Below are 27,201 nucleotides of genomic sequence, written 5' to 3'. Positions count from 1 at the left end.
ATGCTAAATTTCAGCTCGATCGAGCCAAGCTTTTCCTTTTGTAATATATATTTAGATTCATTAGAAATATCCCTGAAGTGTATGTAAAACTATCATAAAAAAAACCGGCCAAGTGCGAGTCAGGCTCGCGCAATGAGGGTTCCGTACTACAGTCGTATTTTTTCGACATTTTGCACGATAATTCAAAAACTATGATGCATAAAAATAAATAAAAATCTGTTTTAGAATGTACAGGTGAAGATCTTTCATATGATACCCCACTTGATATAGTCACTCACTTCGAAAGTTGAAAATACTAATTATTAGTTCATGACACATTTTTTTTGTGTGATCTAACCCTAAATTTACGGTTTTCAGATTTTTCCCCGAATGTCAGCTATAAGATCTACCTACCTGCCAAATTTCATGATTCTAGGTCAACGGGAATTACCCTGTAGGTTTCTTGACAGACAGACGGACAGACAGACAACAAAGTGATCCTATAAGGGTTCCGTTTTTCCTTTTGAGGTACGGAACCCTAATTATAAATGCCAGTTTGTATGGTATTCGTCGCTTTTGCAGGTACACATGTACCCACTTTAATATTAATATTTTTCCCTCCGTTAGCCGCATTGCAGTGTTTCCATGTATGCTGGGCCGAGTTTTCTAAGAGTTTGATCTAGGTTAAACCATAATTTACAAGTAGCTGTACTAGATAAATATTATGTGGTTCACTCAGTGCTATAGTGACCTCAATAGGTACCTAGTAAGAATACGTTTTAGAGATACTTACAACAACTACAGCGATTTGTATTGCTGGAATGTATGATTATACAAGAAAACAAAAATTAAATTAAATTATTATTGTATATACCTACATTTATTCTAACTCTATTCTGTTAAAATAGTTTAATTATAATTTTAAGTAATCTCTTTTGGCCTTCTGTTATACCTAGATTTAAATTTAAATAATAATTATGTATTTACGCTGTTGATTACTTTCAAATAAACAAAATAAAAAAAAATAAAAAAAAATCTTACATTCAACAAATTATTGACAATCAATAATACAACAGGGTTATTCAAGGGACGCGGCGGACCAACAAATTCCTGAAAGGCCGGCAACGCATTGGTGGTTCCTCTGGTACTGCAAATGTTCATGGGCGGCGGTAATCACTGAACATCAGGTGACCTGCTCGTTTGCTCGCCATTTTTATTTAAAAAAAAATCAAAACAGAGTGAACTGTGATCAAAAAGTGTACAATGGTACCTACCTAATTTGAATAAATGCTTTGAGTTAAAAAAAAATATACTGAGTTCGTGCAATACGTAAGACCTACCTACAATTATATTTTACCGTAAACATGTTTCAGTTCAGTCATTCTCGAGTTCGATTGTTAGTAAAGCTGGTTTATTATGATACTCGTAGCGGGCTCAGCAGAGGCGGTGCATCACAATATTTCATAACATCTGCTCTTTGTCCAACTATCGCTATTCTTCATGTTTGAAAACTTTACTTTGTTGAGTTTGTTGTAGAGAACTGTTTTAGTTCATCTAACTGTACTGTTGTTCTAAATAATATCTGTCCCGGCTTTACTCACGTGCTTAGTCGACGTTAGCCCGACTAGTTTCGAACCCATACGGGGTCCTTTTTCAAGGGAGTCCGTTCGCGCACGTGCCGTGAGTAAAGCCGGGACAGATATTATTTAGAATGGAAATCACTCACGGTAGTTTAAACGCTAAAATGTACTGTTGTTGTTGCTTTTTAGGGTTCGGTACCTCGAAAGGAAAAACGGAAACCTTGTAGGATCACTTTGTTGTCCGTCTGTCTGTCAAGAAATCTACAGGGTTCTTCACGTTGACCTAGAAACATGAAATTTGGCAGGTCGGTAGGTCTTATAGCAGACATTAGGGGAAAAATCTGAAAACCGTGAATTTGTGATTACATCACACAAAAAAAATTGTGGTCATGAACTAATAAATAATAAGTATTTTCAATTTTCAAAGTAAGATAACTATATCAAGTGGGGTATCATATGAAAAGGCTTCACTTGTGCATTCTAAAACAGTTTTTATTTATCGTGCAAAATGTTGAAAAAATACGACTGTAGTACGGAACCCTCGGTGCGCGAGCCTGGCTCGCACTTGGCCGGTTTTTCAAGCTTTGGGCTCCAAACTATTACTATCATTGTACCTAGGTTTGTTTTCATTTCACTTACCATAATATGGGTGCTGTGCAAAATTCCGTAATTGTAACTTTCACCATTTGCTGACTGCAGTAAAAGTCCTTATTTTTTTTAAACCACACCTTTACATCAGCAATCAACATAAATGGTTCATCTGTGATTCTTGATGATAGAATTGTTTGATTACGATAACATATTATAAACTAGCTGATGCCCGCGACTTCGTCCGCGTGGATTTAGGTATTTAAAAATCCCGTGGGAACTCTTTCATTTTCCGGGATAAAAAGTAGCCTATGTCTCTCTCCAGGTCTTTAACTATACCCATGCAAAAAATCACGTCAATCCGTTGCGACATGATTGAAGGACAAACCAACAAACCAATAAACCAACAAACAAACACACTTTCGCATTTATAATATGGGTACTGATTACTCGTTTATTACATCTATTAATCTCTTCAGTGCGCTTTTTTCGATAAATTTTATCATAGGTTTGAGTTTTCTAGATTATAAATGAATACAACCAACCCTGCATAATTTAGAATTATGATTGTCATAATTACATAATTCTATGACAGGGTATTACCGTGGAGATTATCCGGCGATTGTAGAGAAGGACAGACTCGTGATTCTTAGACCGCGGATACATCTGTAAGTTTTACTCACGTAAGTAGCTTACATGATTAACTTACGACAAAGCTAATGTAAACAGTCTTATAAGTAAACTAATTGATGCCCACGGCTTCGCCCGCGTGGATTAATGTTTTTAAAATCCCGTGGGAACTCTTTTATTTTCCAGGATAAAGGATCACTCTTCCCTAGGATGTAAGCTATTTCTATACCAAATTTCGTCAAAATCGGTTGAAGGGACGAGCCGTGAAAAGCTAGCAGACAGACACACTTTCGTATTTATAATATTAGTATGGATTTACCTTAGTAAATTAGTTGTCAATTAATTACGTAAGCTAATTACGTGATTAATTACAGGTGTAATCGCGGCCTTAAGACAATTTGTACCTACCTACGCATGCTGCTTTCATGTAGTTAATGCTTACTCATTGCATCAACTTGTTCTTGCATAAGTGGAATTAATCTGCGCATGAGCCCATCTACACGTCTATCACGCTCGCTTAGTAAATACCAAGTGCAGGTTCATAATTTAGGATTCTGACTATCATAATTGCTAAATTATGACTGGGTGTTAAATTATGACAAAGTCCCAAAGTATTTACTCAGACAGTGTGTACGCTTGGTTTGCTTTCATGTAGTGAATGCTTACTCATTGCATCAACTTGTTTAAATATAGAAAAGGATTGACTGACTGACTGATCTATCAACGCACAGCGCAAACTACCTACTGGACGGATCGGGGTGAAATTCGGCATGCAGATAGCTATTATGACGTAGGCATCCGCTAAGAAAGGAATTTTGAAAATTTAACACCTAAGGCGGTGAAAAAGGGGTTTGAAATTTGTGTAGTCCACGCGGACGAAGTCGCGAGCATAAGCTAGTTCTTGCATAAGTGGATTGAAAGGGCTGCGCGTGAGCCCATCTACACGTAGCCCGTCCATCACGCTCGCTTAGATCGGTTTCACTCCAATTACTATAATAGTTGGGTGCATCGCGAAATTCCATAACACTTTCACCGGTTTCCTCACTGTTACTTTCATCATTCATGTGTCTCGCGTACATTAGCGTACAAATAAAATGCTTTTGTCTTCGTGATTGGCGCTTCGATCAAATTGGTATTGAAAATTGCCAATTAATATTCAATTAATGGAGTCAATAGCGAAAAATCTTTTTGTATCTATTCTGCTTCCTCTACAACCTCTCGCACTCCTAAGGGTCACTGGCAGAGATCTCTCATAGAGATAAGTGCTTTCCTGACCACTTTTACTTTATTGTAAATGTTTGTGGTACAAATAAAAAAAAATGTTGGTGAGTTATACCTACTGATAGTTCTCACGGGGTTTTTAAAAAACCGAAATGCTTAACCTACCGCTAGATTGGATCTTTGGAGTACTATAGTCACTTGTTCAAAAATCGTTTATTCGAAGAAATACACTTTTCTTTTGTTGAATTTTAATGAAATAATGTGAACCCGGGTCTAAATAAAATTAGGCTCTGGTTACAGGCATTAAGCTTACTTAACTTAGGGGGAGTCCGGGAGAGTATACCCGCCTTCCACTAAAATGCTCATAAATCTTTATATACTTAAAAATCGCTATTTTCTATAAATTGTATCTTAAGCTGCACTATTTAGCTATATTTTCTCTAAATAAAGTTTGATACATAAGTAATAGTTTATGAGTAATTAACGATTTCTACCAAAGTGACATTCGGCTAATATCTCCCACCTGGGTGGGAGACTTGACCCCCCAAGTGGGGAGCCTTTATCCGGGTACAAAAATAAGCAAAATAATCATTACAAATTATAATTCTAAAAAAAAAATTAATCATACAAATATGACACATAGTATTTTGTAGTAAATGAGAATTCCTTTTTTGATTGGAGCAATTAATACAAATAAACTGCTCCTCATCATGTCTTTATCATATTTGGACAGTCCAACGGATTTCATGGTCATAAGTCTCATGTTCATAACTTTCTCTTCTGCACATCTGAAACAAAACCAATTATCAATTTCATCTCCTACTTCACCCCATGGACTATCAGAGCTATTATCATGCTTGGGTTCTTCGTCAGGGTCTGTCTAACCGTCACTTGACTGTAAAACTTGTCTTTTCAATGGTCTTTTTACTGTCTTTTTCTCTTCGCTTTACCTTTTTGTTTTTTAAGTTATTTTAATTTTCTTATTTTTTGGTGCATAATTATCTATATCATCATCTAGGTCTAGTTTTTCTGGCGTTTTTTTTAAAAAATTTAGTTTTTCTGGGCTGACCACGACGAAGGAGCAGCCTTTGGAATTGAACGAATCATTTGTGGTACAACTATTTTCGGTCTATGTCGTAAATCAGAATCTACCGTTGTCACATCCAGATTTTGAGATGTAGAAGCTACCTCTTCTGATTGTCTTAATATTGCAATTGGTTGCTCAGATTTTTTCCTCAGTCAAAATTGATGGTGAATTGGCTCTAGCCACCGCAGATAGATTCATGAATACTAATGCTGATGTTGAAGGCTCTGACTGACGTTGTACAGTAGATGATGAAGGTAATGAAGGAAGGCAGGACGATCGTGGTTACATCTGGAGGTAATACAAAAATATTATTGCCGGAGAAACAACGGGCGAGTTTACCCGGGGTAAAGTCTCCTCCCGACTCCAGGGTAATGTCTCCCACCCCACACAAATCTGTCAGTTATTACATTTTTATAAAAAACTATGACACTTAAGTAAAAGCTGTCTGCCGTAAATGTTACTAGGATAATTACAGTTACGATGTATATAAATGATATACTGGAATCTATTCACAGTAAGAAACAGAAATCAAATATCGAAAATTTAAAAAATTTACTTACCGGCACGAAATTTTTTAGTTACTTCTCACTACTAAACCAAACTGCCGATCGTAACGGTATCTCGTGAGCGAGGTGGGAGGCGTCTATGGAGGCTAAGAAGTGTGGCAAAGTCGCAATATCTAGTTCCACAAAGATTCTATGAGCAGTGGCTAATGTCTCCTACCTGCTAAACTCTCCCGGACTCCCCCTACTCATTTCTCGCTAACAGTTCTAAGAATACGCGTCGTAACGTACTTTGTAGGCGTGGGTAAAAACAAATCATCTATATTTAACCCGAGCTTCCTGTCACGTGGACTTATTGGACTTATTTCCACGCTCTAACCAAACGCTTGTATGAACTTGCCTTGTTCTTTTGTAGCTCAATAACTTATTCTTTTATTACTTTATTTTCTGACGATCTCAGGATTGTAAGCTGTAATAAATAATAAAATAAATAATCTTTAAAAAATAAATATTAATTTACTCCTCAACTACAGAATGGTTATTAATTATTCCTTTCCTGCTTTATTTTCTGATCGATTGTGTAATACCACATTCCTCAAAAAAAACCGGCCAAGTGCGAGTCAGACTCGCGCACCGAGGGTTCCGTACTCGGGTATTTTTTTCGACATTTTGCACGATAAATCAAAAACTATTATACACAAAAATCTGTTTTAGAATATACAGGTAAAGCCTTTTCATATGATACCCCACTTGGTATAGTTATCTTACTTTGAAAATTGATTAATTTTTTTTGTGTTATGTAACCACAAATCTCCGGTTTTCGGATTTATATTCCTTTACTTGTGCTATAAAATCTACCTACCTGCCAAACATGATTCTAGGTCAACGGGAAGTATCCTATAGGTTTTCTTAACAGACGACGGACAGACAGACAGAAAACGAAGTGATCCTATAACGGTTCCTTTTTCCTTTTGAGGTACGGAAACCTAAAACCCTAAACATTGACGTTTCAAAAATCAAAATTACGGACTTAATCTTGTTCTTATTTCAGTAGTGCCACCCCGAGCACAATGCACTTCACAATGTCACGTAGAACGGACTTAATTCAGTCGACTTGAAAATTGTAATAAATACAATGTGTAGTAACAGAAGTATCTCTACTTAACGAACGTGCACTCAGGCTAATTGGACGTGATAGCTCGCCTCGCACCGACCTCTGTTTCGCTCAGTTATGTAATGAGAATGGGCCAGGTCATCGACACTACTACAAATTGTAGTATTATGTAGTGCAAGTTGTGTTACCTCGTAGTCGTATGCTTTTGTGATGATAGTGTCTATAAAACCTGTTGAATGACATGTATGATTTCAGTGATCGACCCTTGGCTTCTTCGTGTGTTTCTCAAAATAGATTTTTTTTATCGATTTCAGCTATGTACCGCAATCATCCATACTTCCATACTACTACAAATTATAAATGCGAAAGTGTGCCTGTCTGTCTGTCTGCTAGCCTTTCACGGCCCATCCGTCCCATCGATTTTGACGAAATTTGATACAGAGATAGCTTGCAAACCGGGGAAGGACACAGGCTTCTTTTTATCCTGGAAAATCAAGAGTTCCCATGGGATTTTAAAAACCTAAATTCTATCCATATTATATAAAAAGAAAAGCCGACTGACTGACTGATCTATCAACGCACAACTCAATCTAGTGGACGGATCGGGCTGTTTGGCATGCAGAAAACAGATAGCTATTATGACGTACACATCCGCCACGAAAAGATTTTTGAAAATTCATCCCAGATGGGGTACGATTTCGAGTACCACTGCTAAAGTAGGGATTTCGTGTACTCTTTAGTTTAGTGCCTTGGCTAGCGTTGTGGACTATGGCCAAAGCCTTCTTATTCTGAGAGGAGACATGTGGTCAGTAGTGAACCGATGATGGGTAAATCATGATGATAATGATTAAATATCTAAAAGTACTACAAACTTCTTCTTTCGTAACTTATCCCACGTAACGTGGGGTCGGCACAACATGTCTTCTTCTTCCACTCACTTCTGTCATCCGTCAACGTATTATCCACACCCTTTACACGCATATTCTCTTTCACGCAATCCATACACCTCCTTTATTTTTTAATTTTATTTTTATTTTATTTTATTATTATTACATTTTAAACAATATACACTGACAGTCTTAACCAAAGCGTGTACATGCAAAGTTATTAACAGCTAATTAGTAATTACATTCTAAAAAATCACTTAACACACAAAAGTACTTAACTATATTATAATCTATTTAAATAGAAAAAATTGCTTTTATGAAAGCTGCATCTTTTTGATATAACACGTCGGCATCTCTTTAGTCGTCCTCTCCTCTTTTTTCCTTCCACATGCATGTTTAACATTCTTCTCGTGACATGGCTGTCTTCCCTCTGCATTATATGCCCTGAAATGCAAATGAAAAACTACAATAATGAACAAAAGCCTAAGCCGTGGACATGAAGCCTCTCAAAAATCTCAGAAAGTTGGAGGGCTATCGAATTATCGCGAAGAGCGGCCGGAATAAGGTCAAGGGATCTTGTGACAACGTTGCTCGTGGAACAGGCGAATGCTACTTATCGACCGTGAAATATTCACAAGTTAGCTTACTAGTGAAGTCGAAGCCTCGACGTTTTGTTTTGTTAGAATAGAAAAGAATAGAATAGATTTTTATTCAAGTAAACTTTAACAAGTGCTTTTGAATCGTCAACTAGTTTCATTTACCACTGGTTCGGAATGCCGTTCCTACCGAGAAGAACCAGCAAGAAACTCGGCGGTTGCTCTTTTCAAGAGATCAATTTACAATATTATTATACCACACTGTACAAGCAATTGCAGCCCCGTGCATGGCTGGAGCGAGTCAAATCCAAGCTTTCTTATCATTTACATAGTCTTCGACTGTATAATATGCTTTTTTTAAGAGCACACTTTTAATAGATTTTTTAAACTTGTGTAAAGGCAAGTCTAAAATTGTTTGTGGAATTTTATTATAAAATATTACACTCATTCCCACAAATGAAGTTCCCCAACTGTCGTGAACTGTATGTAGTAAGCAAGATATTAATGAAATTCAATTAGTTACGATTACGTATTGTATGTTACTCCATGGGCATATAGAATTAGTCCATGGTATACCTATTTATATCGTCAATGTTGCTCCCTCGCTATAAAAATGGAAACCTTGAACGTTGTCCATCGTAAACATCAGTTTACGCGTTTAACAGTTAACTCCAGTTACATTACGCTCGAATGTATTTCTGTCCCATCCCATCTATCCGCCGCGGGTTACGTGAAACATGTGGCTCCAAAAAGTAACTGAGAGTAGAATTGCACCCGAGCCAAGCCGGGGCGGGTCAGCTAGTTACATTAGAAAAATGATAATTTGTGTGATTGCAGCAAGTGTATATTCATTCACGATATTATCTTTTAACCATCGCATTATATGGTCGTTTCTAGACCATTATTTTAATCGTAATTGAGAATGTTCTCAAAATTCATATTACTTACTGAGTTCATCATATTATCTTGGCTTATGGCCAGCTTGTGAAAGCTTTGTTATATTTCTATACCACAGTATCTTATTTCCACTTTCGAGTATCAAGCTTTTTAATGTTGTATGTCTACTTTGTATGCTTTGTATAGTGGGCACTTTCATTATGACCTAATTCGTGGAAACAAAAATTGCAGCATTAGCAAAAAATTATACATCTCTATAATATATAAAAATAAATCGCCAAATTATGTGTTGCATCGATTGATCGTAAATCTCGAGAAAAGCTGATTCGATTTCGCTAATTCTTTTTTTTATTCCTTTGAAGTACTAGAATGGTTCTTACGGAGAGAATTTTTTTAAAAATTGTATAAAAAAATAAAGAATCGACTGTTACCGGACGTAATTCGCCGGGTCAGCTAGTTAGTTAATATAATATTTCGCAAGTGTGCCGCAGAACTTTTCAACCTGGTTGAATGAATGAAGAAAACAACGCACAGAGATCTTCATTCCTTAACGTTCCATGTCTATTTTTACTATTAAAGCAATACTTATACAGGGTGTAACTAGATACTGATGATTATTGATATGATACCACAAAAAAATGCGTTTTTTTTTTTTAATAAATTTGTAAAATACTAAATCACTAAAACTACAAAAATTTTGGGATTGTGTTAAGGTAGTATAACAATAACACGAAGTTTTGCTAGCATTCTGGTTACACACTGTATGTTATACTTTTAACCACTTTAACTATGAATCAGTATGCAGCGTTAGTTTTTGTATTGAATATAAATATTTGTGACCTGATTCTCACTGGGAGTCTAAAACTGTATCGCCTGGTTGAGTTTGTTGTTGTAACGAAGAGTAATGCTCTCTTTACGGCATCATATCTTAGGCTCGTTCAAATACTAGACCATTCACACTGCTCTGGTATATCTCAGCTATTTTGATCTCAGTTTTTTTTAAATAAAGAATATGAGCCAAGTTTATTATGCTGACTAATATTCCCCTTTCCCCTCCAACTAAGCGTAAAGCTTGTGCTAGGAGTACGACAATAGTGCAACGGGTGGGGTTTGAACCGGCGACCTTTCGGATTTCAGTCCGCTCCTTTAACCGTTGAGCTATCGAGGCTCTTTCAGCGGTAGTCGGTACCTACTCTGGATACTACAATGCCAAATCAATTTGGACCACTTGTTGGGTTTATCGATTGAAATTGTTACGAGATGGGAAAATTGCTATCTCTGACTCTATTGATTACCAAATTGATACGAATTTTGTGCACATTGTCCGCTCGTATAGCAAAATCTATTTGAACCAAGTAAAATTCAACGACTTCTATGTAGTGCTATAGTACGCGACAGGTCGAAATGGCAATCGGGGAGGGAATGCCCCGCACAGCCCCCACGCTGATGCGGTGCGGACGAGCGCGGATGACCGCGATGACTTATATTGCCATCTCAACCTGTCGCGGACTATATACATACCTCATTTTGTCATGTTATATTATTTATCGAACACGCTGTATAATTTAATGGTAGAAATGGTCTGTATTTTCTAACTGGTTCTAAGAATACAAATTCTTGTTAGTCGGTTACCGGTTGTAGTTGTTGCTAACCGATCTCAACTATATAGTTATCCTGATCCCTAAATAAACTTTATACCCAGTAGATAACCGTGCCAAGTTTACTACGCCCGTAGCCCGTAGCCCGTGGCCCGTACTCATCGATGTATACCCGCACCCAATACATCATTCATAACCGGCTTTCGACGCAACTGTCTCTAAGGCCAGAGCGATTTCCATATTATCCAACCCGATATTCGGTATTGTATGAAAATTGTGTATTCAATGTCACTGCAGATAACCAGAGCTTCGAGTTCTGATTTTTGAGTAAACGAAACTAGTCACTGTAATAAATATAGAAGAATCCGGCTTATTGAGGCCCGGACTCCACCAATATGGAGACGAGACAACCAATAGAATTTCGTTATTCCCGCATCTTGTCTACGCTCTGCTTCAGTGGATACCACTGACCGGAGATGTATCATATTTGTATGGCACGATCGATGCGGAGATGTGAGTTGTGCCCATAGAGCAGAAACAAAGAGGAGATGTTGTATTAAGATTTCCCTATGAAATATCGAGTGACATTTTGCGGGGTGAGGGGTTGTGGAACGCCGCCCACTTCTCAATTTTCCATCTGCGGGTTAGTAGCAAAACTACTCGCTTAGCGACCTAACATCGATATATTGATGTCACTACATAGTTCAGCTATCTCACACTAGATGTCAATAATCTAGAACTATTTTAATAATTACGTATAAAAGTACTTACAAATGAAATGTGATACCATTCATAGCATCAGAACGTCTGTCTGAATAACTTTGACACGATAAAACACAACACTTCATCCTTTTGTTCTTAAAAACGCGAAAACACACCGATAATACGAGTCTCAATATATGTGAACCTGACGAACGCAGACAGCATACTAACTAAGGCCCCGCCCACAGTGATGACGTCAGGACCTAGTTGAAAATCACAGTGCACAGTTGCTTAGGCCAACTCCTCTTTGTTTCTGCTCTATGGTTGTGCCTGAGCTGGGAGGGGGTACAAAGCGGAGATGTGAGCTGTCCATCGCAAGCTGGCGCGGCGCGTAGTGGAGACGAGAAGAGATGTGAGCGGCGTCGTTAGAACTCGACATCCAACGCTCTAGCCAGCACAAATCTCCGCTCCAGTCTAGCCAGTACGCATCTCCCCACATCTCGGTGGATACACCCTTGCTGAAAAACATCTCTTCTCGTCTCCGCTTCAGACATCTCTGCACATCTCCGCTCTGGTGGAGTCCGCGCCTAAGTCGACGATAAGCCCGACTAGTTTCAAACCCATCCGGGGTCCTTTTTCACAGGGACTCAGCTCGCAAACGCGTCGCAGTTGAAACTAGTCGGGCTTACGTCGACTTAACACGTAAGTAATTATACCTACGGATACGGATTCTTATTATTTATTTATTTATTTTACACTTTATTGCACACAACACAAAGTAAACATTGAAAAAACACAATACAGGATCTTAATCTAATAGCTGTAGCATGCAAAGGCGGCCTTATCGCTAAAGATTCTTCTATATTTATGATGGAAATCATTAACGATAGTTTAAAACGCTAAAGTCACTGTAATCTTTCAAACAGTATGAACCAAGGGCAAGGGTATTATTAAAAGGAGTTTAGCCATAGCACAGTCCATGAAATGTTTGGTCCTCATTTGAATATTAATCAATGTGGGACGGTGACGTCACAAGCAGCCTATGCCTACGTGCCTAAAACTGAATTAATTTTTTTAGATGAGTTCATGAAATTACTTAATATATCAGATGTCTGTAGTTTTTAAGTTTCTGTAAATATGTGTGGTTTCAAAGTTATACCTACGGGGCCAAAGACTTGCAAGCGAATCTTTGAACCCGTGTAACTTTGAAACATTTTTTCGGAAATCTGGCAATCTAGACACAGATGTTAGTTTCTAGAATCTAAATATATGAAAGGAAAATGTGACTGACTGACTGACTGATCTATCAACGCACAGCTCAAACCGCGGACGGATCGGGCTGAAATTTGGCATGCAGATAGCTATTATGACGTAGGCATCCGCTAAGAAAGGATTTTCGAAAATTCATTCCATGAGGGGGTGAAATAGGGGTTTAAAATTCGTGTAGTCCACGCGGACGAAGTCGCGAGCATAACCTAATGTTCAAATAAGAACCAAACTAAGTTTGGATGAAGCGCGCTATGAATGAACTCGTCTTAAGCTCGAGGATTTGAAAGTTTTTCACATAACTATGTGTCGTAATATCGGTTTGGAAAAGAAGAAATCATTGACAAAATTATAGGTACTTCTAACTTTTAAAATCGTAAATTACGTTGAAACAGTAATTAATACCGATTGCAATGCAAACGCAAGCATAACGGAAACGCAATACAAATGTAAACAATAAACTTGCGCAGTGAACAATGAACCGTGACTATTACAAAGTGATGTACACCAACAAGAACTGCAACCGCAATGTGATGGACAGTCAGGACGTTCTCGACAACGACACCGAGTTTAACGCGAACAGATTCAAACTCTACGATGATTTCGCTACGGATCTCCGTTTCAACTTTAGTACATTGAGGAATTTTCACGATGTCGTCAGAAGTGATGTGAGCAGGCGTAGAGGAGACCCCGACGACTCTGGAGTGGACGTTGAGAACGGCAACCCGTTGGATGACGTCACCACCTCGAACGATAGCGATCTGGTAAGTTTGTCACGCACCACCACGTATATTATCTTCATAATATTGTGTAAGAGAAACTGATAGTTATCAGATTTATTAAATTTTTGATTAAAGTCATATCGAAGCGCAGGGCAATGCGTAGCTATTGTGTCTATTTACACAATAACCCAAACTATTAGCAAGCTGAAGTGGCAGTGGGCAGGTCATGCCTGTCGTAGAGGCGATGGCCGTTGGAGCCGGAAAGTTCTTGAGTGGAGACCGCGTTTAAGCAAGCGTAGTGTGGGACGCCCTCCAGCACGATGGACCGACGATATAAAGAGGCTGGCGGGAAGTGGCTGGATGAGGAAGGCTGAGGACCGGGTGTGGTGGCGCTCTTTAGGGAAGGCCTATGTCCAACAGTGGACGTCCACAGGCTGATGATGATGATGATGATGATGATGACACGAAACATTTCGCGCTGTTTTATGTCTGGCATCGTTTTTCCATCTGCCAATCCGCACTGGGCCAGCGTGGCAAACTATGAGCTAAACCTTTCCTGTACCTGTACACTCCGAACTGCTTCGCCTCTTGTGCCATTGGTGCGCGAATTCCCGTAGCTTACCGAAGCTTTCGGCCGAGGCGACGAGGTCCTGGTAGTAGACCGGACCCTCTTCCTCACGAACGACCCCGTCAGCAGGGCGGAGCAGCACCGGAGGTCCTCATATACAAGACGTGGTGGAGGTCCTCCTCTACCAGTCCGCACGGGCACACACTCCACGAGGCACATATTTTAAGGATAAACTAGTTTTAAGAATATATAAGTTCTATTCAAGAAAATGAAAGAAGTAACTATATTACTATATACGTGTATCTAACCGGACGCCGGCCGGCGCCAACTCGTCAAGCCATTGTGTAGTATTGTGCGGAAAATTAGCATTAGTTCGCCGGTTATTGTCCTTGTGTCCGGCGCCGCACTCCGCACTCCGCACCACAAACCACTACCCATTGTTCTTCAAACGTAAATTATTCAGTTGACTTGACTACATCTGAAGGATCATTTCTTTAGATATAGAGATTTATAATGGTACTAGAGCCGTAGGATTTCTTAACATTCCCTATTTTATCCCCATTGTGATCCCTATGTTGATCCCCAGGTTTCTTGCTAATTCTTCTCGCTAGAAAGGGCTTTCCGAACCAGCAGTGGTTGACGCTTTGACGATCCAAAAGCACTTGTGTTTATTTGCAAATCTTTCTAAATATTTCACCAGGGGAGACGCAGGTTAGAATCCTGCCGGCTTCGCAATTTTTGATAAGTACCTAGGTATGTGTTTAAATTTATCTAAATATATAAAAGGCAAAGCTGACTGACTGATCTATCAACGCACAGCTCAAACTATTGGACGGATCGGACTTAAATTTGGCATGCAGGTAGCTATTATGAGTTATGACATAGACATCCGCTAAGAGAGGATTTTTGAAAATTCAAGCCTTGAGGGGGTAAAATAATTGTTTCAAATATGTATGCCCACGCGGACGAAGTCGCGGGCATAAGCTAGTAAAGATAAAATTGCTGTTCAAGAAATTCATAATGGTTATCTGACTAGACTTTCTCCGTCAAAGTGGTCAGCCTTAATGGATATACGGACATTACAGGTTCCTTGTCATTGAAAAGTGTTCAGTCATCATTACTTCATTTCGCACTTAATTACAAGCTACATCACATACTTACTTAAATAAGCTATTACTAGATTCCTGCGACTCTGTCCGCTTTCATTTACGTTTTCAGGGTTCCGAAGGTGGTAGGATTATCCTGCATTTTTCTCGCAGGGTGTCAACGGGACCCTATTATTAGCCTCCATTGTCCATCAATCCGTCCGTCCGTCCGTCTGTCTGTCTGTCTGTCTGTCTGTTTGTCTATTTGTCAGCAGGCTGTATCTCATAAACTGTTATAGGTAGAGAGATCAAATTTTCAGTGTGAATTTCTATTGCCGCCGCGCGCGCTAAAACAAATACTTGGTAAAAATTTCAAACAGGTCACTATTCAAAAACAATAAAAACTAAAAGTACAGTCTTATATCTTGTACGATGGTCACAAGTATTTTCGTGCAAAAAACAAGAAAATTTTCTAGTCGGTTGAGTACCTAATCTATAAGTGTCATGTACGAACAATAATGACTCATTTCCTCTTAGTTGTATAGGTACTCGGATATGCGATATGTAAGCGAATACCGTTGCGAATATGATGAGCGTCGTGAGGTGTGTCTTAATTCGTGTGCAAGCTCCGTTTACTAATGGGTAGTTGCACCAAAGACGGTTACCGTTAACCTCCATTTGACCACCAAAAAAGCCATTTTGGATTGTACAATGACTTGTACAATCCAAAATGGCTTTTTGAGTGCTTTAACTTTTTACGAAAATTTGACTTATAGTCACAATTATTATCGAGGTAAAATACTGATTTTTGCAACCCTTTTTACTTGGTTTTGGCAGTTTGACGGCAGCCTGGAGAGCTGTGTTTGCCTATATCATAAATAAAATTACTTCTCAGTGATTATTAAATAGAGGGTCTTCCAGAATACGTAAAATCCCACGTCCTTTTCCCGTTTTATGTGTGATAACCATTTTAAATTATCGATTAAACTAAAAAAGCACGTGAAATAATTGTGATGTCACATTTCATAGAAGCTCGGATACTAAGCGCGCCTTTTGACGTTTGATAAAAAGTTACTGATTTGACTAATCTTTGACTAACTTTTTAGTCAAATATCGGATTATGTAAAAAAAACATATTCGTAGTAACGTAATCGCCAACAAATTCTGCCCCTTGATTGGCTGTGAAAAAAATATAAACAGCGAATTCAACAAATAAAAAAGCCAAAAAGGATATATGAAACATAATTTATTTATCTTCTTCATCACCAGTTAGATATTTGTGCCAAATTATTCTGAATAACGTCCTTACTCTTTAGACAGTGTTTGCACGATGACGTAAATAAAACATTTAAACACTCGTATGTTTTGGACATCAATTTTATCTTAACTATTTTATCTCATTGCCAAAACATTCTCCGCATTTTGTGAGAGAAACTTCTCGGTATTTTATGTTGCATGTGCAAAATTTACTGTAGGTATAGCGTGTGTTGTATACAGCTCTCGCCTGGCCCGGCTTGCTGACCTTGACCGGCCGACTGCGATTAACTTTTGGTTGCATTTCGTCTTAACTCGATTGCCTTATGAAGTTGTGCATTCAGACCTTAACCTTGACTCAATTCTCTTTTTTTTTATTCGTATACAAGTTGTTGAGTGATGACGCAGTCTAAGATGGAAGGGGGCTAATCTGGAAGGGGTATGTCAGTTTTTAATAAACCCATAGGGTACCCCTTTAGTTTCTACATGGCATCGTACCGTATCGCTAAATAGCTTGGCGGCACAGCTTTGCCGGTAGGGTAAAAGGTTTTTGGTAATAGCTAACAGTTTCATGTCTCGTTGTTGCAGTTGGAGAACGAAGTTATGGTAGACACGTGGAGCAGTATGGACTCATCGAATTCTCCATTGACTGACTCCGGACCCTCCGCCAGCGACGACTGCACCCCTTCCACGTCGAGTGAACCCCCGCGCGGCCCCCCACAAGCGTCTTCCCCACCCTCGGCTACGCGCCGCTTGCCCGACCCAAAAGACACCAAACCCAAACACCCCAAACATGTACCCAAACCAGACAAGGCGCGCACCCGAGATCTCACCCTGGATCTAGATAACATAGATACCGAACATATCCCCCGCCGGCCGCACTTCCTCGACGACGATTACCATCCATCCAAATCGAACATCGAATGTCGAATCCCCAAGCCACACTTCCTCGACCACTCGCCTTCCCCGGACGAGTTCGACGAACGTAGTGACATCACCAACCCGAATTTCCTAGACGATGAAGTGGACGGTGACGACAACCAAGCACAAAAGAAAGCAGGAGCATTTCCGAAACGACCGACCAAAACACAAACTTCCACATCTCAAGAAGACAGACCGCACAGAACCAATTACAGAAGTACCCTGCACTATGGGTTGGAGAGTGCGGCTAGATCGAGCGAGCGCGATAAAAGGGCGTCCCAACTATATAGAGGGACGTGGCCCGGTGAGCGCGACGTATGGACTGCACACGACTCCTCCAGTGTACGAAGTTTTTCAAGCAACGGCTCGGACTGTACTAGACCGTCATCTAATTTAGAAAACAAAATGGAATGCGTGTGTTCTCTAATCTCCCTTCTGAGCCTATCTCCCGAAAATAATGCCGACCTCAGCGGGCCACTGTTAGACATGAGCAGATCTGTTGAAAGCTGCGTAGCGATGAGGCAAGCGGGCTGTATACCTCTACTGGTCCAATTAATCCATTCAAAAGTACCAAGGGAGACAAGGGACCGCGCAGCAAAAGCTCTCCGCAACATAATTCACACACAGACAGACGACAAAGCGGGTAGACGAGAAGCGAGAGTGTGGAGACTATTAGAACAAGTTAGAGAATATTGTTACGTACTAGAGGATTTAGTAGAATCTAGAAAAGAAGGGAAAGAGGCAATAGAAGATGACCTCAGCAAGCACCCGAGCCAGAGTGTGGCCGCTTTGATGAAGTTATCTTTTGACGAGGAGCACCGGCACGTGGTGTGTCAATTAGGTGGGCTGCAGGCTCTCGCGGCATTGGTCAGCGGCGACCAGGCCGCGCACGGAAGCAGAACTGACGACAATACGTGCTTGACGATGAGGAAATACGCCGGTATGACGTTGACGAACCTGACATTCGGGGATGGGAACAATAAATCACTACTATGTTCGTTCAAAGACTTCATGTTGGCGCTGGTTGAACAACTGGAGTCTCCTAATGACGACATGCGACAGGTTAGTGCTTGCTCACAATCTTCCGAACAAAGTTGCCAATAATAAATTAATTTTATATTAGCCTAGATATGATGTAGATCATTAAATAAGTCAAGTCAACTAAAAAATTAAAACTACGCTCTGTAAAACTGTGTAAAAAGTCCACATCAAACTCTCTTCTGTCGTTGTAGTATTCCTTAGTATCTAATCATAATCTCAAAGTACTACATAAAAATTAGTCCTTACAATTCTCAAGCATTTTCCGTATGTACTTCATTAATATTACAGGTTACTGCAGCAGTTCTCCGAAATCTATCATGGAGAGCCGATACTAACAGCAAACAAGTCCTAAGAGAAGTAGGCGCCGTAAAAGGCTTAACAAAAGCTGCAATGACATGCCAAAAAGAAGCTACTCTGAAATCCGTTCTTTCTGCCCTTTGGAATCTTACAGCTCATTGTTCCATGAACAAAGTGGCTCTATGCTCTGTGGATGGAGCCCTGGGCTTTCTCGTAGACATGCTCAGTTACGATTCCCCTACAAAGACGTTGGCGATCGTGGAGAACGCAGGTGGCATCATGCGAAATGTGTCAAGTCACATCGCAGTCCGCGAAGATTACAGACAAATTCTCCGGGAGAGAAATTGTTTAAGTGTCTTGCTTCAGCACCTCAAATCCCCCAGCCTTACAGTCGTTAGCAACTCGTGCGGTACTCTGTGGAATCTGTCAGCGCGGTGCCCTCTGGACCAGCAGTTTCTGTGGGACCACGGGGCGGTGCCGATGCTGCGCAGTTTGATACATTCCAAACACAAAATGATCGCCATGGGATCGAGCGCTGCACTCAAAAATTTACTCAACTCTAAACCCGGAAAGACGCATATAATTTCCTTGGATACGACGGCGAGAAGTATGAATTTACCCGCGCTACCGACTCTCGGAGTGAGAAAGCAGAAAGCGTTGGAGCAAGAACTAGATCAGAACTTAGCTGAAACGTGTGACAACATCGAACCTGCCACGTCTCCTTCCACCAGCAATAGAGAAGAAAAGAACCTCTTCACAGCTACAGAGAGACAAATCGCTATGAACCTAGAGAGGCACAGAATGACGTCCAGTTCCCCACTGATGGGCAATCTTGCATCCCAGATATCGTTAAGCCATAGTGCACATTTAGCCAGCTACCTGAGCTGCAGTAATACACTTTTAAAGGGAGCATTGGTATCTCGATCGTCCGAAGGGAGCTCTACTAATGTCAACAGATCAGACAGTAAAGATTCCGTGACAAGTACTCATTCCGATTCAGTTTTCGAAAGAGGAATGCGGACTGGAAAAGTTCCCGTGCCTACACCGAGGAGTAAAGACTTGATGAAGATGGACACGGGAAGCGATACATTCAAAAGCTCGAAGCCACTATCGAAGGATGCAACCTACCTTCGCTACTCCGGTCAACCCCCCATTCCGCCTCCGAGAAGCTCAACAGACATGAGAACCAACTACACAGAATCTGGTTATGACGTCGACCAGGATTCTTGCGACCAACCCATCGATTTCAGCAGAAAGTACTCGGAAACCAAAACTGAATCGGAACCTGTTGAGAAACCTAAAGTGGAAACTACAAAGTATTCTAAAAAGGAACCAAACACTTTCGGCGATTACCAAGAGACTGATTTGGATCAACCGACGGATTACTCTTTGCGTTACGCGGAGCACCAATCAGAGACCGGCTCGGATATATCCGAACCCCCAGCTCCTTCCGTTCACGAGGATACAATCAAACATTTCGCTACAGAAGGCACCCCTTACGAAACTCCAATAATATTTTCCACTGCCACGTCTATGTCTGATCTCCGTATAATTGGTAAAGACGGCAAACCGAAAACTTCAAGCGTTAAGGAGCATCCTGAAGTTATGACTCATTCGGATGAGAAAGACACTTGTTCTATAGAAGATCCACCGAGACACGATAACGATATAGCGATTTCAACACCACCAACCGCATCAATATCTGACCCCGTTGTTGAGAAACGGGGTGCTTTCGACACGAAGTTTAGTTCTGGGATGATAAGTCCAGAAAAACCTGTGAATTACTGCGACGAAGGCACGCCGGGGTACTTCTCTAGGGTCAGTTCACTGAGCAGTCTAGGCGAGCCTACGGAAGAGGATAGCTTGGCTAAGAAGAACGCACGGGCGTCCATCAATGTTGAGCCCAGTCCACAGGAGCAGAGTACTAGCAGTTCAGGAAAAGATAAAGAAGGTAATTAAATATCCACATATTTTATAATCTAGCCAAAAGACCTTCGAAAATTACTTTCGATTCGATGTCTTTTCGGATTTAGGTTTTTCAAAGATTGGAATTTCTTCCGGATGTTTGATCTCAGGCACACCTCTAACTTTCAAGTATTTGCGTTGCGATAACATATCAGTTGATTTAATGGTGAAGAAAAACTTCCTGAAAACCCTGAAAGTTCTGTATTCTTAAAAGTGTGTGAAGTCTGCCAATCCGCAATTGGCTAGCGTGGTGGCCTAAAACCACCTCTGGTTCTGGTGGTTCTGTTTCAAGGAGGAGACTCGTGTTCAGTAGTAGCACGGCAATGAATTGCGATGATGTTTCCTCACCAGAGATTTTGTCACTAAGACATTTTTACATTTTTACATTTTTAGGGTCAAAAGCGGTAACATTCGCCCAAGAGCCCGTGTCCATTGCACAAGAGACGTCTGGCGCGGCGTCCGCGCGCACGTCATCACCTCAGCGGTTCATAGAGGACACTCCGCTCATGTTCTCGCGCTCGAGCTCTTTGGGCTCCCTACCTGAGTGCTCGCAACAAGACGACCAGGGATCCATTGTGTCTGAAGTTAGGTAAGATGGAAGAGGATCAGTAATATGTACATAAAAGTTGACGTTTGCTGTTTGTCTGTCTGTTCGTTACCTATGCGTTCATACAACGTTAACCAGTGGGTCGATTAAAACCTGCGTCAATCATCATTACAAACGCAATTGTTATGATTGGCTGAATTTGTGGTATTCTTGTTGCAACAGTACATTGTAGCCAATAGTGAGCGAGCGTCAACCAATCAGAGGTGATTGCGGTCGTGACATTGTAGCTGTCATTCTACCGCAATCGAGCAGCCGGTTGAGCTGAAATTTTGTACTTTTTGTTTCATCTATCGGCAATTCTTACACCTGTTTTGTGTTTTTAGAAATAGTAGTCAGATTTTAGTGTTGTTTATCTTTATGTTGTGTAGAAAACTTGTGTAGCTGTTTGTACTAGCTACGTATAGTTGAATAACGAGGGAAGCGAATGATTCTTGTTAGAACCCTGAGCGTACTGACGGATTCACCACATACAACTCCTCACCTTACAGAAAATACAAGTTTTTTTTTTTTTTTTTTTAAAAGAATATTAGCCATGTTAAATGACTAATATTCCCCTTTCCCCTCCAACTAAGCGTCAAGCTTGTGCTAGGAGTAGGTACGACAATAGTGCAACGGACGGGGTTTGAACCGTCGACCATTCGGTTTTCAGTCCACTCCTTTACCCGTTGAGCTATTGAGGCTCTAAAAGATGTATGAAACGCAGATTTTTCAAAATAATCCGTTATTTCAGTCGGCTGACGTCCGGCTGTATATCGCCGAGTGAGATCCCGGACTCGCCCGGACAGAGCGTGCCGCTGTCCCCGCGCTCGAGGCACGCGCCCGTCGTGGTACGGACCGTGCCCACCACGCCGCCGCTGGGTACGTTACATTCCAATCATGGAAATCAACCTTCTATGCATCATATTGCTACTTCATCATCATCAGCCTGTGGAAGTCCACTGTTGGACATAGGCCTTCCCTAAAGAGCGCCACCACACCCGGTCCTCAGCATTCCTCATCCAGCCACTTCCCGCCAGCCTCTTTATATCGTCGGTCCATCGTGCTGGAGGGCGTCCCACACTACGCTTGCTTAAACGCGGTCTCCACTCAAGGACTTTCCGGCTCCAACGGCCATCGCCTCTACGACAGGCATGACCTGCCCACTGCCACTTCAGCTTGCTAATAGTTTGGGCTATGTCAGTGACCTTGGTTCTCCTGCGGATCTCCTCATTTCGGATCTTGTCCCTCAAGGAAACTCCTAACATAGCCCTCTCCATAGCTCGCTGAGCGACTTTGAGTTTGTGGACAAGGCCGTTTGTTAGTGTCCACGTTTCAGCACCATAGGTGAGGACGGGAAGAACACACTGGTTAAAGACTTTCGTCTTGAGGCACTGAGGAATTGACGATGAGAAGACTTGACTCAATTTCCCAAAAGCTGCCCAACCTAGCCGAATTCTTCTGTTGGCTTCCTCGTCGAAATTGCTTCTGCCTAATTGAATTGTTTGGCCAAGGTAATTGTATTGTGAAACAATAGGCTACTTGACTCATATCTAATTTCGTCCAATAAATGATCATTTATTATAGTATTTTGCTTAAGACAACGAAATATATCAATAACAATTATTAAAAACGCAGGATGGATATATAAATCCAATTAAAAAAAATACAATTTTCATTTTTATTTGAAACGCAGAAAACGCTGTCAGCCATGATGTGACGTCATTAAATATGTAAACAAAGAAATGTCATCCCTATGTCACGCGTGGACTAACGTAGTATCCATATATTATATAAAATTTAAAGTCCGTAAAAGTTTGTCAGGACTTTAAATTATCTACTTTTTTTACATTCTCGGATGATACAATAACGATAGTTACTATATTTTTCATGTAAACTAGTATAGAAGTCATGTTTATTAAACTTTGGGAGGTTATGCTGTTGTTTACAAATGCATGACGTCAGAGCACAGATAATCTATCGGCCAAACATGGCCGACAGTGTTTTCACCTGTCTAAGAAAAATATATTTTTAAATTAAAGTTTTACGGTTTTTAGGGCGCAAAAAAATATAGTGTTAATTTTTTTGATCTAATAGGACAAATATTAACCATTTAAGACCTACTTAAAAAAAGTGTCAACTAGCCTATTTCGATGCCAACATTTTCGACGCTCATCGGTGACGGGACAACGTGTTGATTGAACATTATCTTTGTTTTGTCCAAGTTTATTGCTTATTGCTGAGGAACGCTCCCTTGGAGCTGTAAAAACTACAGCCCGTTTGTTTAAAAAACCAGTTCAGCACCGATGAATGAATAAAATATTTGTTTTTGCCTGTTTTCCAGTGGAGAGCCGTAATATATCGGTGTTTGAGGAGCGCACATCGCAGTTCGTAGTGGAGCACACTCCCGCGCAGTTCTCGGCCAACACCAGCTTGTCGAGCCTCACTATCAACGACGAGCCTAAGGTACGGAATACCATCAACATCATGATCAACCCATCGTCGACTCACTACTGAGCATGGATCTCCTCTTAGGTTTTGGTCATAGGCTGGCCTATGGCTGACCAAGCTGGCCAAGTATGGATCGGCAGACTTCGCACACGAGAGGCTTAAGGTAACTAATAAAGTATAAAATAATACGAAAGACTACGAAACACTGTACAATGTATTCTATTACATTCTCGCAAGTTATTTTTTTTTATTTTTTTATTGAATGGTTTACTAGCGATTTTAACATAAAACTTACTAACTATAATAACTATCATGCACAACTATGTTAAATCATTTAAAAGTAAACACTGCATGCAAATTCCGTACAGATATCAGAGTTACAAAGGGGATAACAATTTAAGTAAAGATTCCATACAGTATGTCTGTCAGTATGTCAGTTATAATGTGTATAAGTCCCGCAAATTGCTATAGCGCTGAAACCATGTCTCATTAACATCGAAATGACGTCATTTTGACGTCAGCCGTAATAAAAATATACCATTAGCTCGAGACTTCAGTCTAGTGCTGACGGTACTAACATGGCGGCCACGCGCAGTAGCAATTTGCGGGACTTATAGTTTGCGTTTGTATCTTTTTAGTGTCGGTTTTTCGTTTCATCGAGTTTCAAATCACAACGATACTAACGAAGTTTTCACAGAACAGGTTCTTGTTGTTCAGGTTGTTTTAATATTTTTTTTTATTTTTTTTATTCAGATACAAGTTAGCCCTTGACTGCAATCTCACCTGGTGGTAAGTGATGATGCGGTCTAAGATGATAGCGGGCTAACCTGGAAGGGGTATGGCAGTTTTTATTAAACCCATACCCCTTTGGTTTCTACACGGCATCGTACCGGAACGCTAAATCGCTTGGCGGCACGGCTTTGCCGGTAGGGTGGTAACTAGCCACGGCCGAAGCCTCCCACCAGACCAGACCAGAAGTTTAGAAATTATAAAATTCCAAACCCCTGCCAGGAATCGAACCCGGGACCTCCTACTATTAAGACCACAGCGCTCACCACTGCGCCAGGGAGGTCGTCATTTTTTTAAAATATAAATTTGTTTTAAAAATAGTGTTACTTTTCAGCTACCCTTGCTACTAGAGGACACAAACAAGGAAACCAACTCTGAAGTCAACTCCACACCGCTTGAAGACCTACCCAACAGTTCCCAAGATGTTGACATCAGGTATGTGCAGTGGCGTGCAGCTCATAGAAGCATAAACGCACTGCTTACCCTCATTGTAAGAAATCAATGCTTATTTTTCATTATAACCTGCCGTAAAATAAGTTCATACCTAAATGCATACCCTGGCTTGAACTCTGGTATGTGCCACTTGATATCAAAGTAGCTGATACCCGCGACTTCGTTCGGGTGGATATAAGTTTTTAAAAATCCCGTGGTAACTGTTTGATTTTCCGGAATAATAATAAAAAATTACAAAAAAAATAAAAACCGACTTCGATACACAAACACTAAAAATTGAAAAATAATTTAATTTATTACTGAATATATTATGTATACAAGAGTTAATATAGTTCCATAATAATACTTTTTGGGGTCGGTGCCAATGAGGTGCCATTGTGGAGTCTCATAAAAATATGAATTCTAGACGATTCGCGCAGCTAAAGCTAATTGGCACCGGCACTATATTATATGGAACTATATTAACTCTTGTATACATAATATATTCGGTAATAAATTAAATTATTTCACAATTTTTAGTGGCCCCATGGTATTAAAATATGCTATGCCTGGTCAAAAATCTACTGTTTACTAAGCTATTACACTGATCGCGAGCAATTTACTCTTATCCGTTGAGGGGTTCCATTATCTATCTTCGAAGATGTTCATCAAATCTTCACCAAATTTAAATGGGACCAACTTTGAAGTATACCCTTTCAAACAAAAAGAGAATTTTCAAAATCGGTCCAGGCGTCTTCGAGTAATCAGGTAACATACATAAAAAATAAAAAAATAAAAAAAAGATGCAGACGAATTGAGAACCTCCTCCTTTTTTTGAAGTCGGTTAAAAATAGCCTGTGCTTTGTCACTCTTTAGGTCTTGAACTATATCTACGTGAAAAATCTAGTCGATCCGTTGCTCCGCTGCTGTATGATTGAAAGATGAACAAACATAGTTTCGCATTTATAATATTAGGAAGATACTTGCAGTGTTTGCTAGTTGAAGGATACGGCCGTGGCTAGTTACCACTCTACTGGCAAAGCCGTGCCGCCAAACGATTTATCGTTCCGGTACAATGCTGTGTAGAAATACTCTATGCGGCTTCGTACTGGAATTTGACAAAGGGTATGGGTTTAACGGCATTCCGAACCAGTGGTAAATTAAAACTACCTGACTATTCATAAGCACTTTTAAAAAGTTTACATGAATAAAAAAAACAAAGAAAATAAAAAAAAATAAAAAAACTGCCGTACCTCATCCAAGTTAGCACACTTCCATCTTAGACCGCATTATCACTTGCCACCAAGTGAAATCGCAGTCAAGGATAAACTGACTGACTGACTAACTTTAGCAATGTGCAGCCTATTAGCCTCAATTTCACTAAGTTTAGTATGTTATTATTTCAGTTCCCCACCGGATTTACCTGCAGCGAATGAAGGCAACGATAGCAAAGGTGAGCTGTTAAAACTAATGGACTAAGGCCCAGTGTCCACTTAAGCGGAGCGGAGCGGAGAAGAGATGTGTACAGTACACCAATCCGATTATTAAAAGATGACGTGATAATTTAACGTTATCTATTTTGAACGTGATTGGATTGAACGCATCTCTTCTCCTCTCCGCTTAGGTGGATACTGGGCCTAAAAGCCAGTGCGTGCCAGACCTGCGTTATTTTATAAAAGCTGGAAGTTTCTCTGCGTATTGTCTGACTTTTGGAAGATCTGCTATTCAATAGCTACTAAGAAATAATTTATTTTTGACGTAGGCATCATCCAAATCCCAGCGCTGTATGTTCTTGTGCATCAAGGCATACAGCATAAGGCCCAGTATCCACCTCAGCGGAGCGGAGAAGAGATGTGTACAGTAAACCAATCCGATTTTTAAAAGATGACAATTCACGTCATCTATTTTGAATGTGATTGGTCGATTGAACGCATCTCCTCTCCTCTCCGCTTAGGTGGATACTGGGCCTTATGCTGAGGTAAGACCCTTTTTCGGGTTGTGCCACACATGACAGTTTATTCCGGCCCTTTTCTTTAAATAGATATAGCGAGCAAACGAGCAGGCGGGTCACCTGATGTTAAGTGATTACCGCCGCCAATGAACATTTGCAACACCAGAGGAAACGCCGATGCGTTGCCGGCCTTTTAGGAACTTGTTGGTCCGCCCCTTGAATAACCCCATGTTGTAATCTAGTGGGAACACCGCCGATGGGAGTTGGCTCCACAGTTTGCTTGTGCGTGGAAAGAAGGATCTTTTGCTTGAAGCACGTTGGGCTTAATGCTCAGGTTAATTAATGTTAAGGTGGAAGAAGCACCGGAATAACCAGATCTCAGTTATAAGATGTGACGTGTGGCACAGACTGGAAAATAAACGTCTTTTCTTTCTTTCTTTCAATTAAACTTACTCCACAATGCTTACTGTGACGGGGTAGGTTCACAGGTAGTG

The 27,201-nt window shown here is 40.4% G+C and overlaps 2 protein-coding genes across 7 annotated transcripts in view; one reads left to right on the top strand and one right to left on the bottom strand.

Moving 5' to 3' along the window:
- Fkbp59 (FK506-binding protein 59kD) overlaps positions 1-27,201 on the bottom strand; it is a 139,733-nt gene that overhangs the window by 43,762 nt on the left and 68,770 nt on the right. The window lies entirely within an intron of this gene.
- The window catches only part of LOC117985859 (adenomatous polyposis coli protein-like), an 83,441-nt gene that overhangs the window by 41,789 nt on the left and 14,451 nt on the right, over positions 1-27,201 (top strand). For 2 of the 6 annotated variants that reach the window (XM_069501314.1, XM_069501312.1), the window contains exons 2-9: positions 13,004-13,412; positions 16,866-18,260; positions 18,528-20,487; positions 20,895-21,090; positions 21,839-21,966; positions 23,429-23,550; positions 24,659-24,759; positions 26,163-26,209. In XM_069501314.1, coding sequence (XP_069357415.1) covers positions 13,125-13,412; positions 16,866-18,260; positions 18,528-20,487; positions 20,895-21,090; positions 21,839-21,966; positions 23,429-23,550; positions 24,659-24,759; positions 26,163-26,209 — 4,237 coding nt within the window. In that variant the 5' untranslated portion in view covers positions 13,004-13,124. Of the gene's footprint in view, positions 1-12,992; positions 13,413-16,865; positions 18,261-18,527; positions 20,488-20,894; positions 21,091-21,838; positions 21,967-23,428; positions 23,551-24,658; positions 24,760-26,162; positions 26,210-27,201 lie in introns of those variants that run through there. The other 4 variants (XM_069501315.1, XM_069501313.1, XM_069501316.1 and 1 more) reach the window with 4 other exon arrangements.

Source organism: Maniola hyperantus, chromosome 10 (assembly GCF_902806685.2).
Source record: "Maniola hyperantus chromosome 10, iAphHyp1.2, whole genome shotgun sequence".
In the NCBI taxonomy this organism is placed as follows: Eukaryota; Metazoa; Arthropoda; class Insecta; order Lepidoptera; family Nymphalidae; genus Maniola; species Maniola hyperantus.
This window is presented reverse-complemented; position numbering and strand designations above follow the sequence as displayed.